At 48.7% G+C, this 15,878-nt stretch overlaps 1 protein-coding gene across 4 annotated transcripts in view; it reads left to right on the top strand.

Annotated features, from left to right (window-relative positions):
* UNC45B (unc-45 myosin chaperone B) overlaps positions 1–15,878 on the top strand; it is a 34,600-nt gene that overhangs the window by 11,178 nt on the left and 7,544 nt on the right. For 3 of the 4 annotated variants that reach the window (XM_040455202.1, XM_040455200.1, XM_040455201.1), the window contains exons 9-18: positions 1,641–1,812; positions 4,463–4,763; positions 5,658–5,752; positions 5,922–6,063; positions 6,751–6,891; positions 8,303–8,430; positions 9,309–9,375; positions 10,389–10,502; positions 10,867–10,982; positions 11,853–11,970. In XM_040455202.1, the coding sequence (XP_040311136.1) occupies positions 1,641–1,812; positions 4,463–4,763; positions 5,658–5,752; positions 5,922–6,063; positions 6,751–6,891; positions 8,303–8,430; positions 9,309–9,375; positions 10,389–10,502; positions 10,867–10,982; positions 11,853–11,970 (1,394 nt within the window). Of the gene's footprint in view, positions 1–1,640; positions 1,813–4,462; positions 4,764–5,657; positions 5,753–5,921; positions 6,064–6,750; positions 6,892–8,302; positions 8,431–9,308; positions 9,376–10,388; positions 10,503–10,866; positions 10,992–11,852; positions 11,971–15,878 lie in introns of all 4 variants that reach the window. The other variant, XM_040455203.1, reaches the window with a different exon arrangement.

The raw sequence follows: 15,878 nt of genomic DNA, 5'->3' as shown, positions 1-15,878 counted from the left end.
CCAGTGCTTTTGTGCGGGTGGTAAAGTATGCAGGGCAGAAAACATACTGCTGACATTTTTTTTTAAGTTTATTTATTTTGAGAGAGAACGTGCATGCATGCACACACAGGGCAGAGAGAGAGAGAGAGAGAGAGAGAGAGAGAGAGAGAATCCCAAGCAGGCTCCACGCTCAGCACAGAGCCCAATCTGAGGCCTGATCTCACAACAGTGAGATCATGACCTGAGCTGAAATCCAGAGCCAGATGCTTAGCCAACTGAGCCACCCAGGTGCCCTTGAGCACTTTTAATTCCCTCCTAACATCCAGAGTTTCACGCCTCCCAGCATCTACCTCTTCCCACTTATCTGCACCAGCTAAGGTCTGACGAACTCCTAGCCACTCCTAAAACCTGGCTCCAAAGTCAAGCTCTCAGTTATCCCAGAGGCAGCATAACATAACTGTTAATATCGTGGGCGTTGAAATCAGACGTTGCTGGGAGAGCGCCGTTACAATGTCACTTGCTAGCGGCAAGTTGCTTTTGGGCAACTTAGTTGACTTCTCCATGCCTTGGTTTTCTGCTCTGAAAAATGGGAATTATGATTTCTATTTATTTATTTATTTATTTATTTATTTATTTTTGAGACAGAGAGAGACAGAGCATGAACGGGGGAGGGGCAGAGAGAGAGGGAGACACAGAATCGGAAGCAGGCTCCAGGCTCCGAGCCATCAGCCCAGAGCCCGACGCGGGGCTCGAACTCGCAGACCGCGAGATCGTGACCTGAGCTGAAGTCGGCCGCTCAACCGACTGAGCCACCCAGGCGCCCCGGGAATTATGATTTCTAACCAGTAGTTTTTTGTTAGGATTAAACGGGGTAATGTGTATGAAGCTCTCGGCACATAGTAAGTGCTCAAAATAATTTACAACTCTTTGTTGGAGCAAATCACCCCATCTGCAGTGTTAACCACTCTGTCTTTATCACACCTGCTGTCCTCATCACACCTTACTATAATCTTTATGTGACTGTTCCTTATTGCGTTTTGAACTTTTTGAGAAGAGGATTGTGTCCTTTATTTCAGTATTCAGTGCCTAAAAATTGCCCGTTGATTTATCCACTTATTCATTCATGTATTCAACAAATACGCAATGATCGAATTAACCTGATGGGTAATAGGAAGTCACTGAAGATCCTTCCACAGAAGAGAGAAGAGATAGCGATCATAAATAGCGAATGTAGCAATTACTAAATAAATAAAATGATGTGTCTGGATTGGCCCCAAATGGTTACCACACATCACCTCACTGAGTCCTCAAACTCTCTGTGGTAGGTAGCAGTGTTCCCATTTTACAGAAACTGAGACCTGGGGAAGAGAGAATATCAAATAGTATTTGAGGAAGGCTATACCATCGAATGTTAACACTGGTACTCAGTCCTCTGAGATCAACTACCACAGTGGGAGGTGGATTGCTCACCTAGGGGCAGAGTTAGGTGTAGAGCCCGGGCCTCTTGGCCCCATTTCAGTGCCCTTCACTCTGGATAAGCCATGTGCTGTGTAAAGGCAGGCTGGAGAGAGAAGCTGGCGTTAAGACAACCGAATGAGAGGGGTGTGTTTGTGAGGAGAGACCCAGCAGGAAGCTGACACTTGCCATCATCTGCCCTGCAGGCCTGAGGAAGATCTTGAAGGTGGTGGGGCAGGTTCCAGATCTGCCATCCTGCCTGCCTCTGACTGACAACACCCGCATGCTGGCCTCTATCCTCATCAACAAGCTCTACGATGACCTGCGCTGTGACCCAGAGCGTGATCACTTCCGCAAGATCTGCGAGGAGTACATCACGTGAGTCTCCTGGAAGCCCCGCGGGGTCGGGCTCTGTATTCGTTATCAATGGCTGTGTAACAAATCACCCCGAAATGGAGCAGCTTAAAATAACAGCAACTGTTTATTATCTCACAGTTTGACAGCAGTTTGGGAGTGGGTAGGCTGGGCGGGTCTGGCTGTGGGGCTCTCACGAACTTACAGTCACATGTCGGCCTGGGCTGCAGTCATCTGAAGGCTTGACTGAGGCTGGAAGATCTGCTTCCAAGGTGGTGCACTCATATGGATGGCATGTTGGTGCCGCTTGTTGGCAGGAGGCCTCGGTTCCTCCCCGTGTGGACCTCCCCGTGTCATTACCACGTGGTAGCTGGTTTCCCCTAGAGTGAGTGATTCAAGAGAGCAAGGCCGAAGTGGCGATGTCTTCTGTCACCTCGCTTCAGAAGTCACACACGATCACTCCCACCACATTCTATGCATGAGAAGCAAGTCATTAAGGATGGTCTACATTTAAGAGGGGGGGAATTTGGCTCTACCTTTTGCACAGAAGAGTGTCAAATATTTTGGGGCTTATTTTAAACCTACCACAAGCTCCTGTGGTTGAAGGAACAAATGTCCGCTTATCAAGGAGGGAGCGAGACCGGGCTTTGTCAGGTTTAAGCACCGTGTGGCCTTGCAGAGACTAGACAGGAGCCTGGGACTCTCAACAGTGGAATTCTGGGTCTCCCCACTGTCACTCAGCCATCATTGTGACTCAGGTGCTCTCTCTGCGTCTCCGTTTGTTTTTTCTGTGTGCCCTCTCCCATTCCCTCCCACTGCTACGCGGTCTTTTAACCCTTTATTCCAATGATCCTCAGACTTGGAGATTATTCAGATTTCTGGGACCCTACTTGACTCAGTAGTCTGGGATGTGGCTCAGGAAATTACATGTTTAAAAAGTATCCCAGGTGAGTCTTCGGAGAGTGCAGTCACTCTGCTTTTCCTTTCTCCCCTCCCGGGGTTGGCACAGTTTTCCTCTAAAGGGCTGGAGGAAATATTTTATATTTGCTGGGATGTGCAGCCCTCTAGTGTATACTTTAAAAAAAAAAAAAACCCTTTAAACCACGAAAACCATTCTCAGCCTCCCGGACTTGGCCAAGCAGCCGAGGTTTGCCAGCTCCTGCTCAATCCCGTCGCTTCACCTGACCCCCGAATGTTTCCCTGAAAGCTCTTCAGGGCTTCTCTGGTCTTTCTCTACCTCAGCTTCAGCTTTGGCAGCTAACTTTTTGAGTCTCTCATGAGGTCCCAAATTGAGTTCCAGTAACTGTCACCCAGCCAGACCTTGTGAGGGCAGAGGATTTTGAAGGAGGGCCCCTCCCAGCCAGCCTGTGGAATGTTGCCTCTGCATAGGCCTGCCCCTGGACCAGCCACCAGCCCCTGGACCAGTCATGGAGGTTGAGTGAGTCTCTGAGGCGCCTGAAGAGACCTCCCCCCGCCCCCCAGCACAAAGAGTGTAATCCCTACCCTGCTCTGTCAAGGGCCGGGGTGAGTGGAACCAGCACAGAGGGCAGACCTGACTGATTGTGAAAGGCTCTGGCTTCCCTGGCGCTGAGTGGAGACAGGAGGTACAGGATGCAGAATGTCAGAACCGGAGGGGCTCTCGGAGCTTCCAAAGCTGCCTTCTCTCCGACAGGGACTTGCTCAGGTCATCCAGCCTCTCAGAGGCAGATGTGGGACCAGAGCCCAGGTCTCCGACTCCTGCTTGATCTGAGGTTCTCCTGCCTAGTCCGGGTCGCCCTCTTTCTTTCATTCGTAACAGCTGCATTTCCACTGTGCCCGTCTGCCCTGATCCCTCCCATCGAACCAACCGTGGCAGATCACCAAAAGATCAGAGGACTTGTCATGAGTGACATCCCCATGCGGAGATTCTCCCACAGGGTAGATGGTCGTAGATTCCAAAAGCAAGGCAGAAGCCTCACCCGCTGGGGGAAGGGACCGGGACCAGCCGGGGGAGTCACCACCTCCGGCCACTGCGTGACTTGGTCACATCGCAGAGTGATGCAGCGTGCCGGGCTCCACGGTAGGCCCTTTTGTGTTGCTGTGGCTGCTGTTCTGTCCCCGTAGACGGCCCAGCTGCTGGGAAGCCTGTTGACTGACAGCTGTCACCCGCAGCCTTTCCTTGGGACTTGCCTCAGCTGGGGACAGCCGCGTCACCCTTCCCAGGGTGGCCAGCATCCAACGACTTGTCCCTCCCCCCCAACTAGAAACAGCCTGGGCGTGTGTCCCAGCTGTAGCACTCATTACAGGCGGAGGCTTTCTGGTGACTGAGTCGCAGCCTAGCGTGTCCCAATGCTCAGTCTTGCTTCCTTCCCTTCTCCCCTGTGAGCTGATCCCAAGAACTCTCCCTCATAAACTTCTCACATGTCAATCCCCATCCCTCTGAGTGTGCTTCTTGGGGGACACAGCCCATGGCACGTGTGTTATATCACTCGTCCTCGTCATAACTCTGATAAGTAGTAAGACTACTACTGTCCGTTCATGGGTCAGGAAGCTGAGCTTCCGTGGATTGCCCAAGGTCACCTGGCACACGAGTGGTGGATCCGGGTTGTGAATTCAAGTCTGTCTGCCCCTCAGATCCCACACTCTTCCCACCCACCTTCAGCCAGTTCTCTTAACCACCTTCCCTCTATTTTAGGAGCAAGTTTGACCCCCAGGACATGGACAAGAACGTGATTGCCATTCAGACAGTGTCAGGGATCCTGCAAGGCCCCTTTGACCTGGGCAATCAGCTGCTGGGACTGAAAGGTGTGATGGAGATGATGGTAGCCCTGTGTGGCTCGGAGCGTGAGGTAGACCAGCTGGTGGCCGTGGAGGCCCTCATCCATGCCTCCACCAAGCTCAGCCGCGCCACCTTCATCATCACCAATGGCGTATCGCTGCTCAAAGAGATCTACAAGACCACCAAAAACGAGAAGATCAAGATCCGCACACTGGTGGTGAGTGTTGGTAGCAGGCTTCGTGCCGGGGCACCAGGGGCACCGAGATGAGCGAGGGGTGGCCCCGTCCGTGAGAAGACCGTGCAGTAGGGGGCGCTCAGCCCTACCCATGGGCCCCCGCCGAGCAGGGTGATAAGTAGGAGGCTGTGAGAATGGAGATTCAGGAGGGTGGGCGCTGCTGTTTAACCCTGGGGACCTTTGCCTCCACGCTTTTCAACAACACTGACACCGAGGAGCTTCTGTCCAACCGGTATTTTCAGAGCAAACTCTAAAAAGTCAGTTTGTTTCCTTAATCAGTTTCTAGGTGGCACAGATGACCGGCTTCACTTTTTCCAATTTCATTTAACAGAAAGTATTTTCGTGGGTCTTTTACTTTGCTTGTAAACAATTACAGTGAGGATCAGAGTCATTGATCTGTTTTGTGGTGGTTGTTTGTATCAGTTTTTAAAACAAGCTGGTTATAGCTTCTGCCACCGTGAGTTTTCTCTTACGGAAGGTCTGTTTTCCCAATAAGAGTGCAGTTTCTCCCTGAGGAAATTCTGCACGTCTGAGTTTGTTACATACAAGGTCTGTCTGCCAATATCTTTCGCCATTGCAGTTTCTGATAAGATTAGTATTGTCTTGTGCTCATTTTGTAAGACAACAGACACAGAGCCACCTGTGGGGTCATAATGGTGGTGGAAAGGGGCAGAGTAAAAACTCCAGCGTTTGGGAACATCTGCCCTATCCTGGAAGCCTCAGGGAAGGCATCTTGGAAGAGGTGACCCCTGAGCTGAGGTTTGTAGTATGCACAGAGGTTTATCGAGGCAAAGAAAAAGGGGCAAAGGGACGAGTTTGAGCAAGGCCTTGTCCCCAAGTGTCTCTGATTCTACCAGCGTGTCCCTTCCTCCTCAGGGGCTCTGTAAGCTCGGCTCTGCAGGTGGTACAGACTATGGCCTCAGGCAGTTTGCTGAAGGGTCGACAGAGAAGCTGGCCAAACAGTGTCGCAAGTAAGGGGGTCCTATTTCCCTGGGCCCGCCATCTCCTCTCTGGGGTGTGCTCTAGTGGGGCCACATTGTGAAACGCTCCTCACCTGTTACCCACTAACCTGAAGTGGCTCCACCATCTTGACCGGAGCCATGGCACTCTTCCCCAGCGCTCTTCCTCCCCGATTTCCAGGTGGCTGTGCAATGCGTCCATAGATACCCGGACCCGGCGATGGGCAGTGGAGGGCCTGGCCTACCTCACGCTGGATGCTGACGTGAAAGACGACTTTGTCCAGGACATCCCTGCCCTGCAGGCCATGTTTGAGCTGGCCAAGGCAAGTGTGGCCCTGACCTCTGGCCTCAGGAAAGGTCTACTGGAATCAGGCTCACAGGGTCCTCCCCTGAGCCTGGGAAATTGGACTCCTGTGTCTTTATCCTGGCCCTGCCCCTACTGCCCATGTAAACCAGATTGGTTATTTCCCTCTGTCTGGCCCTCATTTTACCTGACCATAAAATGGGCTCATGATTCTTTGTGGCTGCCAGGCAGTGGGAAGATGAATAAGAGGACGGTGAGGTCCTGAGGGACTGACAGCCAGTGGCTAGCCCTTTCTGGGCCCCTCCCTCCTTCCCAGCGCTGGGCCAATGCCTGACTCTTTTCCACCACCAAAGGGAGAAGGAAGTTATCACGAGGGCCAGACCAGAGGAGTCTAGCCCCCACCCCATCCCATGGCAAAGCGTGTTGGACCGGGCTTTTGAAAGAGGCACAGAGTACCAAAAGGGTGCCCATTTGTGCTCCCAGGGGTGCTGTTGCAGGTGCAGGAGAAATTTCTGCCCACCCTGCTTGAGTAGAGCTCGTTCCTCCTCCCTCTGTGCCACCTGCTTGCCTCCAAGCTGGGCAGCACCAGCCATATTCCTCCCAAGCCAACTCACCAACCAGGCCAGGGGACCGTCTTGGAAGCAGAGATTTGTTCTAAAGTTTCCTTTCTGCCTTTCCCCTCCTTCCCGTCACCCGGTAACTCCAGACCACGGACAAGACTATCCTGTATTCTGTGGCCACCACCCTGGTGAACTGCACCAACAGCTATGATGTCAAGGAGGTAATCCCCGAGCTGGTGCAGCTCGCCAAGTTCTCCAAGCAGCACGTGCCTGAGGAGCACCCTAAGGTGAGGATAGGGATGATGCTGGAGGGTCACCAGGCCAGCTGAAAGGTGGAACCGAAGGACAGTGATGTCTGGGTGCTGTGTGTATGTGCTTGGAAGGATTTGGCACAGGACACAAATAATTTGAAGATGATCATGGCAAATCTCTCCCATTAGGTGATGCTCATTTCCCCCTTACTTAAAAAAAATTTTTTTAATGTTTATTTTTGAGAGAGAGACAGAGAGAGAGAGCACGCACGCGCGAGCATGAGCGGGGGAGGAGCAGAGAGAGAGGGAGCCACAAAATCTGAAACAAACTCCAGGCTCTGAGCTGTCAGCACAGAACCTGACGCGGGGCTCGAAGTCACAAACCACGAGATCATGACCTGAGCCTAAGCGGAAGCTCAACCGACTGAGCCACCCAGGCGCCCCTCCCCCTTACTTTTAATGTTCTGTGGGGAGTGGGGAGTGAGGATCCAACCATTAGTCTGAAAAACCAAATGGAGCTACGATGAACATTTTGCAATTTATGTTGCTGGTTTCATGAACATCAGACCGTGTATTTCATGTTTCCAACAATTACAGAAATTTTGTTTCCTGGGATATCTGGCTTTGGGGATCTGGGTGTTAAGTAGAAATAATGAGACAGGGGAGAGAGGCCTGTCAGCGGTAGCCCAGATGTTACAAAATCTCCTTGGGGCCCTCCCCAGTGATTCCCTGGACTCAAGCGTATGCTTTGTACGTGGTTTGAATATGAACGCATAGATATTTCCAGCCAGTAAAAGATTTAGGTTTTTGTAAATCTGTCAGCACAGAGCTCAGTGTGGGGGTTGAACCCACAGACCGTGAGATCGTGACCAGGGCCGAAACCAAGAGTCGGATATTCAACTAAATGAGTCACTCAGGTGCCCCCTCCTTGCCTCCCTCTTATTGAGACCCTCATGATTATGCTGGGCCTACCCAGATAATCCAAGATTATCTCCCTGTCTCAAGATCCTTGATTTAATCACATCTGCAGAGTCCTTTTTGCCACGTAAGGTAATATTCACAGGTTCTGGAGATTCGGATGTGGACTCTTTGGAGGTCATTATTCAGCCTGCCATAAGCAATCAGAAATGCACCACCTTTAGGGGCGCCTGGGTGGCGCAGTCGGTTAAGCGGCCGACTTCAGCCAGGTCACGATCTCGCGGTCCGTGAGTTCGAGCCCCGCGTCGGGCTCTGGGCTGATGGCTCGGAACCTGGAGCCTGTTTCCGATGCTGTGTCTCCCTCTCTCTCTGCCCCTCCCCCGTTCATGCTCTGTCTCTCTCTGTCCCAAAAATAAATAAAAAACGTTGAAAAAAAATTTTTAAAAAAGAAATGCACCACCTTTAGTTCCAACATAGATTGGCCTGGTGCCTGGGCTCTTTCCCCATTGCTACCCTTTTGTCTCCCCAGGACAAGAAGGACTTTATAGACATGCGTGTGAAGCGGCTTTTGAAGGCTGGTGTCACCTCTGCCCTGGCCTGCATGGTGAAAGCAGACAGTGCCATTCTCACCGACCAGACCAAAGAGCTGCTGGCCAGGTGGGGCTGCAGTGGGCCAGGGTATGGGGTCTGAGGGAGCTGGGGATGAGAGGCTGGGCAGGGAGATAGAGATAGCAGCGAAGTCAATGAGGGAATGAGCCATTGGAGGGATCTGGAAAGGAGACGGAGGAGATCGACATTGAAGAGTGATGTGGCAGGGCAGGTCATCCCAGGTGGAGGTTTGCTTCGGGAGGAAAGAGGTCACTGTCCATCCTGGTTAGCTGCCTCCCAGGCCCCGAGTGGGACCTGCTATTCCAAAGATGGGGAGGCAGACAGGCTCACAGGTACAATACGATGCATCGGGTGCCATGATGGGGCAAATACAAAGGGTTGGTTGGAGCACAAGCAGTGGCACCCACCAGCCAACTGGAGGGGAGGTGGGAGGGCAGCCAGGATAGGCCTCTTGGAGGATGTGGTAACTCAATGGAACCACGAGGTGAGAAAAGGAGCCACCTAAGTTCCAGGGAGGAAGAGTTCCAGGCAGAGGGGACGGAGGGAGAAGGAGTCAGTGAGATGAGATTCTCCTGCAGCATGTCTGGAGCATGGAGAGCACAGGAGGGAGTCATGCTAGTAGGACCAGAGAAGGGGATGAGGGTCAGATCACAGAGGTCCTGGGCTGCATCTGCACTGAAGAGTTTCTCCTGGTTGATGGGCAGCAGGGAGCCATTTGTTGCCTTCCCAAATAGGGATGGGGGCTCTTTGCTGCCTCACTTGGCTTTACTTTCTCCCCAGCTCCTTACATCCATGGCAGTATCTTGCCAAGCTGCCTAATGATGGGGCAGGTGCAGCACTTTCCAGGGCTTCACTGGGTCTGACTGGCTGGCCTGCTGATGCCTGGGAAAGGTTCACATGATGTGTCCTTTATCCTTGCCCTACAGGGTATTCCTGGCACTGTGTGATAACCCAAAAGACCGAGGAACCATTGTGGCTCAAGGTGGTGGCAAGGTAATTGGTGGGATAAGGTTCTTGCCATCCTAAAAGATGATCCACTGGGGAGGAGCAATGGTGTGTGTGTGTGTGTGTGTGTGTGTGTGTGTGTGTGTGCATGCTCTTTGCCTGGTCCAAAAATAAAATATGCTTGCTCCAACCTAACCTCCTTGGAACACTGTCATTCAAGTATCTGTCCTGTCTGTGCTTATGGTCCCAAATCAACTTCTGCCTGATTTTACAGTGTGTCATGGGATTTACTGTGGAATCCCATTCATGCTCCTTGCTATGGGAAGGAAGCAAGGTACAGCTACACAGACCGTGGATGTTGCTGTAGAAGACTTGTCTTTGGGTCCTTGCTCATCCCCTTTATAGCTGGATAACTTTGGGCAAATGACTGTCTCCCTGAGCCCCAGTTTCCTCATCTGTAAAATGGGAGGGGGGATCACACATTCACTCTGCAGAATGTCACAAGGATTACAGAAATACTCTTAAAGTATTGGTTCATAGTAGGTGCTCAGTAAGTGTCTGCCGTGATGATTAGGTTTGACTTAGTCAGGAAGTAAAAAGTTAGTGTGTTGATCTATTTATTTTTCCAAAAACAAACAGTATGGATGGGGAATGTGGGGGAAGACACCAAAGTGTGCTGGGAGGCAGGGGGAGCCATCCATGGTTACATATTTAATCGTTTTCTGTGATGCTCAAGGGTTGTTTATGTTGTAGAGTCTTCCTGAAATCCTTTCTTTTTTAAGTTTATTTATTTTGAGAGAAAGAGAGAGAGAGGCAGACAGAGAGGGAAAGATAGAATCTCAGACAGCCTCTGCACTGTCAATGGGGCTTGATCTCATGAACCATGAGATCATGACCTGAGCCAAGACCAAGAGTCAGACACTTAACTGACTGAGTCAACCAGGCGCCCCTAGTTGTCCTGAACTTCTAATGGAATAGGCAGACAGCAGCTAGAGGAAGAGGATGGGGAGAGAGGTCTCTGGATGTCTGTGACCAAAGAGTGACCATGCCCTCTCTTGCAGGCACTGCTTCCCCTGGCTTTGGAGGGCACAGACGTGGGCAAGGTGAAGGCAGCCCATGCCCTGGCAAAGATCGCCGCCGTGTCCAATCCAGACATCGCCTTCCCGGGGGAGCGGGTGGGTGCTGGTGCCGGGGCAGCGGAGGGGTGGGGGAAGGGGGCATTGGGAGAAGTCTCCTTTGCTCCTAGGGGCCTTTGCACCCTACCCCAGGCCTGGGAGGGGGCATGGTGTTGTCACAGAGAGGACAATGAGTTGGAGGTGCCTGGCTCTGCCTCTGACTAGTGGGACTGTCCTCTTGGAAACTCAGTTATCTCATCTGCAAAGTAAGGAAAGTAATCCTGCCTCTCAGGGTCATTGTGAAGCCTGAGTCAGACAGTGGGTGGGCAAGGAATTTGGAAATTCTAAAGCCCAGCTTCTATTGATGTTTGGGTCTGGGGGAACGCGGTCTCCACCCAACTCACTCCTTGACCCCTCCACACAGGTGTATGAGGTGGTGCGGCCCCTTGTGAGTCTCCTGGACACACAGCGGGATGGGCTCCAGAACTACGAGGCTCTCCTGGGCCTCACCAATCTGTCTGGGCGAAGTGACAGACTCCGGTGAGTAGGGTGGGGAGAGAGCAGCGGGGAGAGATGTGCCCCTTGCAGGGTTTGGTGGAAATTTCGTGTACACACCCTGTGTACTTTCCTCTGAGGACAGGATTGAAGGCAATGGGCAGAAACAACAGTGGGAGGGTTTCGAGTTAGCACATAGTGAATGTAGGAAGGCAAAGGATATTATTTCTTTCTGATGGAAGTAGTAAAAAAAGATATCCAGATGGATGGGTGGGGATAAAACAGATTCCTTCTTGGGAGCCAAGGAGACGGTAGAGAGCTTTGGGTTGAGATTCTTTCAGTTGGTTGCAAGTGGCAGAAAACTCAACTCAGAATGGTTTAAGCATAGAGGGGATTTAAGGACTCATGTAAATAAAAAGCCTGGGGTGACCAGAAGCAGGTACAGCTTGATACAAGGGTTACAAAGCTTCCCCACCTCCCCACTTTTTCTTTACCACTTTCCCTACTTTTCCCACATTCCTACTTCTGTCCACTTCTGCCTGTGTTGTCTTAATTATCAAATGGGCTCTTCCCCTCAATTGTGATCACAAGGGTTGCTCCAGACCTCACATCTTCTGGGCTTCATAGCCAGCAGGAGAGAGAGAAAGACTCTCTCAATAATACAGAAGAATCTCCAGCCTGGTGACATGTTCACCCCAGACCCCATTGCTATGGCCAGGATGTTATGCTATCATTTAGCTTATGCCCTTTGGTGCCTCTCCTGGAGCTGGGGGTGGGATCGATGTTGTCCAAACCCTGATGAGGGCGTGGGAGGGAACCACCAGCAGGGTGGAGTGGCCCTTGGATGGCCCAAAACTCCAAATGCTCACTCCAGAGGACTCAGTCGCCTCCCTTCCTCCACCTCTCAAACCCTAGGCAGAAGATCTTTAAGGAGAAGGCCTTGCCAGACATTGAGAATTACATGTTTGAGAATCACGACCAGCTGAGGCAGGCGGCCACTGAATGCATGTGCAACATGGTATTGAACAAGGAGGTGAGGCGGGCTCAGGATGGGAATGGGGCAGGTGAACCCAGGAACCCCTCAATCTCTCCCAGATTGCAGTCCTCTTCCCTGTAGGGACTCTGATTGGAATATATGAACCAAGGAGACAAAGAAAAACACACAAAGTAGTATTATTCCTAGCTGGGGCTTTGACCCCACAGTTTGGGCCAGCTAAGGTGGAAGGTACCATTTCCCTAAGTTATTTATGTCAGAATAATCTCATAACAGAGAATAATACAAGACCAGGGTCTTTTAGAGCTCAAAAGAGGCTAGACCACTTACATTTATTGAAGCTCCACATATATATAAAAAAATGAGAGAAAACACAGTTGTACAAACAACTTTAGAATATTTTAAATGTTAACAGTTTAATGAACTATTGCTGTTTCTATGGAAATTGCAATGCACTATAACTGTGTTCTTCACAGAGTAATTACAGGATTTATAAAAAATAAAATGAATTCAGAACATGCCAATGGCTTCATGGTCCAGTAATGGAGACCAATTATAACCATATGGTAAATGAATGCCTTCTTTCCATCCTGCCAGAGTACTGCTATGCCTGTAGGGATAACCTCATCAGAGGTAACAGTAGGGCCAAAGTCTGAGGCCCTTCATGAACATGAGGGCCAGGCCATGCGTGAGACCCCTATTTTCCCTTGATTCTTAACTCAGGTCTTGGATCTTCCCACTGCTATACTAGGAAAACCCAACCCATGAAAGCCTGTTGAAGTAAAAAATAATTTTTTTTCAATATATGAAATTTATTGTCAAATTGGTTTCCATACAACACCCAGTGCTCATCCCAAAAGGTGCCCTCCTCAATACCCATCACCCACCCTTCCCTCCCTCCCACCCCCCATCAACCCTCAGTTTGTTCTCAGTTTTTAAGAAAGAGTCTCTTATGCTTTGGCTCTCTCCCACTCTAACCTCTTTTTTTTTTTTTTTTCCTTCCCCTCCTCCATGGGTTTCTGTTAAGTTTCTCGGGATCCACATAAGAGTGAAAACATATGGTATCTGTCTTTCTCTGTATGGCTTATTTCACTTAGCATCACACTCTCCAGTTCCATCCACGTCCATATTTCGTTCTTTCTCATTGCCATGTAGTACTCCATTGTGTATATAAACCACAATTTCTTTATCCATTCATCAGTTGATGGACATTTAGGCTCTTTCCATAATTTGGCTATTGGTGAGAGTGCTGCTATAAACATTGGGGTACAAGTGCCCCTATGCATCAGTACTCCTGTATCCCTTGGGTAAATACCTAGCAGTGCTATTGCTGGGTCATAGGGTAGGTCTATTTTTAATTTTCTGAGGAACCTCCACACTGCTTTCCAGAGTGGCTGCACCAATTTGCATTCCCACCAACAGTGCAAGAGGGTTCCCGTTTCTCCACATCCTCTCCAGCATCTATAGTCTCCTGATTTGTTCGTTTTGGCCACCCTGACTGGCGTGAGGTGATATCTGAGTGTGGTTTTGATTTGTATTTCCCTGATAACGAGCGACGTTGAGCATCTTTTCATGTGCCTGTTGGCCATCCGGATGTCTTCTTTAGAGAAGTGTCTATTCATGTTTTCTGCCCATTGCTTCACTAGGTTATTTGTTTTTTTGGGTGTGGAGTTTGGTGAGCTCTTTATAGATTTTGGATACTAGCCCTTTGTCCGATATGTCATTTGCAAATATCTTTTCCCATTCCGTTGGTTGCCTTTTAGTTTTGTTGGTTGTTTCCTTTGCTGTGCAGAAGCTTTTTTATCTTCATAAGGTCCCAGTAATTCATTTTTGCTTTTAATTCCCTTGCCTTTGGGGATGTGTCGAGTAAGAGATTGCTACAGCTGAGGTCAGAGAGGTCTTTTCCCGCTTTCTCCTCTAGGGTTTTGACGGTTTCCTGTCTCACATTCAGGTCCTTTATCCATTTTGAGTTTATTTTTGTGAATGGTGTGAGAAAGTGGTCTAGTTTCAACCTTCTGCATGTTGCTGTTCAGTTCTCCCAGCACCATTTGTTAAAGAGACTGTCTTTTTTCCATTGGATGTTCTTTCCTGCTTTGTCAAAGATGAGTTGGCCATACGTTTGTGGGTCTAGTTCTGGGGTTTCTATTCTATTCCATTGGTCTATGTGTCTGTTTTTGTGCCAATACCATGCTGTCTTGATGATGACAGCTTTGTAGTAGAGGCTAAAGTCTGGGATTGTGATGCCTCCTGCTTTGGTCTTCTTCTTCAAAATTACTTTGGCTATTCCGGGCCTTTTGTGGTTCCATATGAATTTTAGGATTGCTTGTTCTAGTTTCGAGAAGAATGCTGGTGCAATTTTGATTGAGATTGCATTGAATGTGTAGATGGCTTTGGGTAGTATTGACATTTTGACAATATTTATTCTTCCAATCCATGAGCACGGAATGTCTTTCCATTTCTTTATATCTTCTTCAATTACCTTCATAAGCTTTCTATAGTTTTCAGCATACAGATCTTTTACATCTTTGGTTAGATTTATTCCTAGGTATTCTGTGCTTCTTGGTGCAATTGTGAATGGGATCAGTTTCTTTATTTGTCTTTCTGTTGCTTCATTGTTAGTGTATAAGAATGCAACTGATTTCTGTACATTGATTTTGTATCCTGCAACTTTGCTGAATTCATGTATCAGTTCTAGCAGACTTTTGGTGGAGTCTATCGGATTTTCCATGTATAATATCATGTCATCTGCAAAAAGCGAAAGCTTGACTTCATCTTTGCCAATTTTGATGCTTTTGATTTCCTTTTGTTGTCTGATTGCTGATGCTAGAACTTCCAGCACTATGTTAAACAACAGCGGTGAGAGTGGGCATCCCTGTCGTGTTCCTGATCTCAGGGAAAAAGCTCTCAGTTTTTCCCCGTTGAGGATGATGTTAGCTGTGGGCTTTTCATAAATGGCTTTTATGATGTTTAAGTATGTTCCTTCTATCCCGACTTTCTCAAGGGTTTTTATTAAGAAAGGGTGCTGGATTTTGTCAAAGGCCTTTTCTGCATCGATTGGCAGGATCATATGGTTCTTATCTTTTCTTTTATTAATGTGATGTATCACGTTGATTGATTTGCGAATGTTGAACCAGCCCTGCATCCCAGGAATGAATCCCACTTGATCATGGTGAATAATTCTTTTTATATGCCGTTGAATTCGATTTGCTAGTATCTTATTGAGAATTTTTGCATCCATATTCATCAGGGATATTGGCCTGTAGTTCTCTTTTTTTTACTGGGTCTCTGTCTGGTTTAGGAATCAAAGTAATACTGGCTTCATAGAATGAGTCTGGAAGTTTTCCTTCCCTTTCTATTTCTTGGAATAGCTTGAGAAGGATAGGTGTTATCTCTGCTTTAAACGTCTGGTAGAACTCCCCTGGGAAGCCATCTGGTCCTGGACTCTTATTTGTTGGGAGATTTTTGATAACCGATTCAATTTCTTCGCTGGTGATGGGTCTGTTCAAGCTTTCTATTTCCTCCTGATTGAGTTTTGGAAGAGTGTGGGTGTTCAGGAATTTGTCCATTTCTTCCAGGTTGTCCAATTTGTTGCAATATAATTTTTCATAGTATTCCCTGATAATTGTTTGTATCTCTGATGGATTGGTTGTAATAATTCCATTTTCATTCATGATTTTATCCATTTGGGTCATCTCCCTTTTCTTTTTGAGAAGACTGGCTAGAGGTTTGTCAATTTTGTTTATTTTTTCAAAAAACCAACTCTTGGTTTCGTTGATCTGCTCTACAGTTTTTTTAGATTCTATATTGTTTATTTCTGCTCTGATCTTTATTATTTCTCTTCTGCTGGGTTTAGGCTGCCTTTGCTGTTCTGCTTCTATTTCCTTTAGGTGTGCTGTTAGATTTTGTATTTGGGATTTTTCTTGTTTCTTGAGATAGGCCTGGATTGC

This window comes from Herpailurus yagouaroundi, unplaced genomic scaffold (assembly GCF_014898765.1).
Source record: "Herpailurus yagouaroundi ecotype Mexico unplaced genomic scaffold, PumYag 215, whole genome shotgun sequence".
NCBI classification, from domain to species: Eukaryota; Metazoa; Chordata; class Mammalia; order Carnivora; family Felidae; genus Herpailurus; species Herpailurus yagouaroundi.
This window is presented reverse-complemented; position numbering and strand designations above follow the sequence as displayed.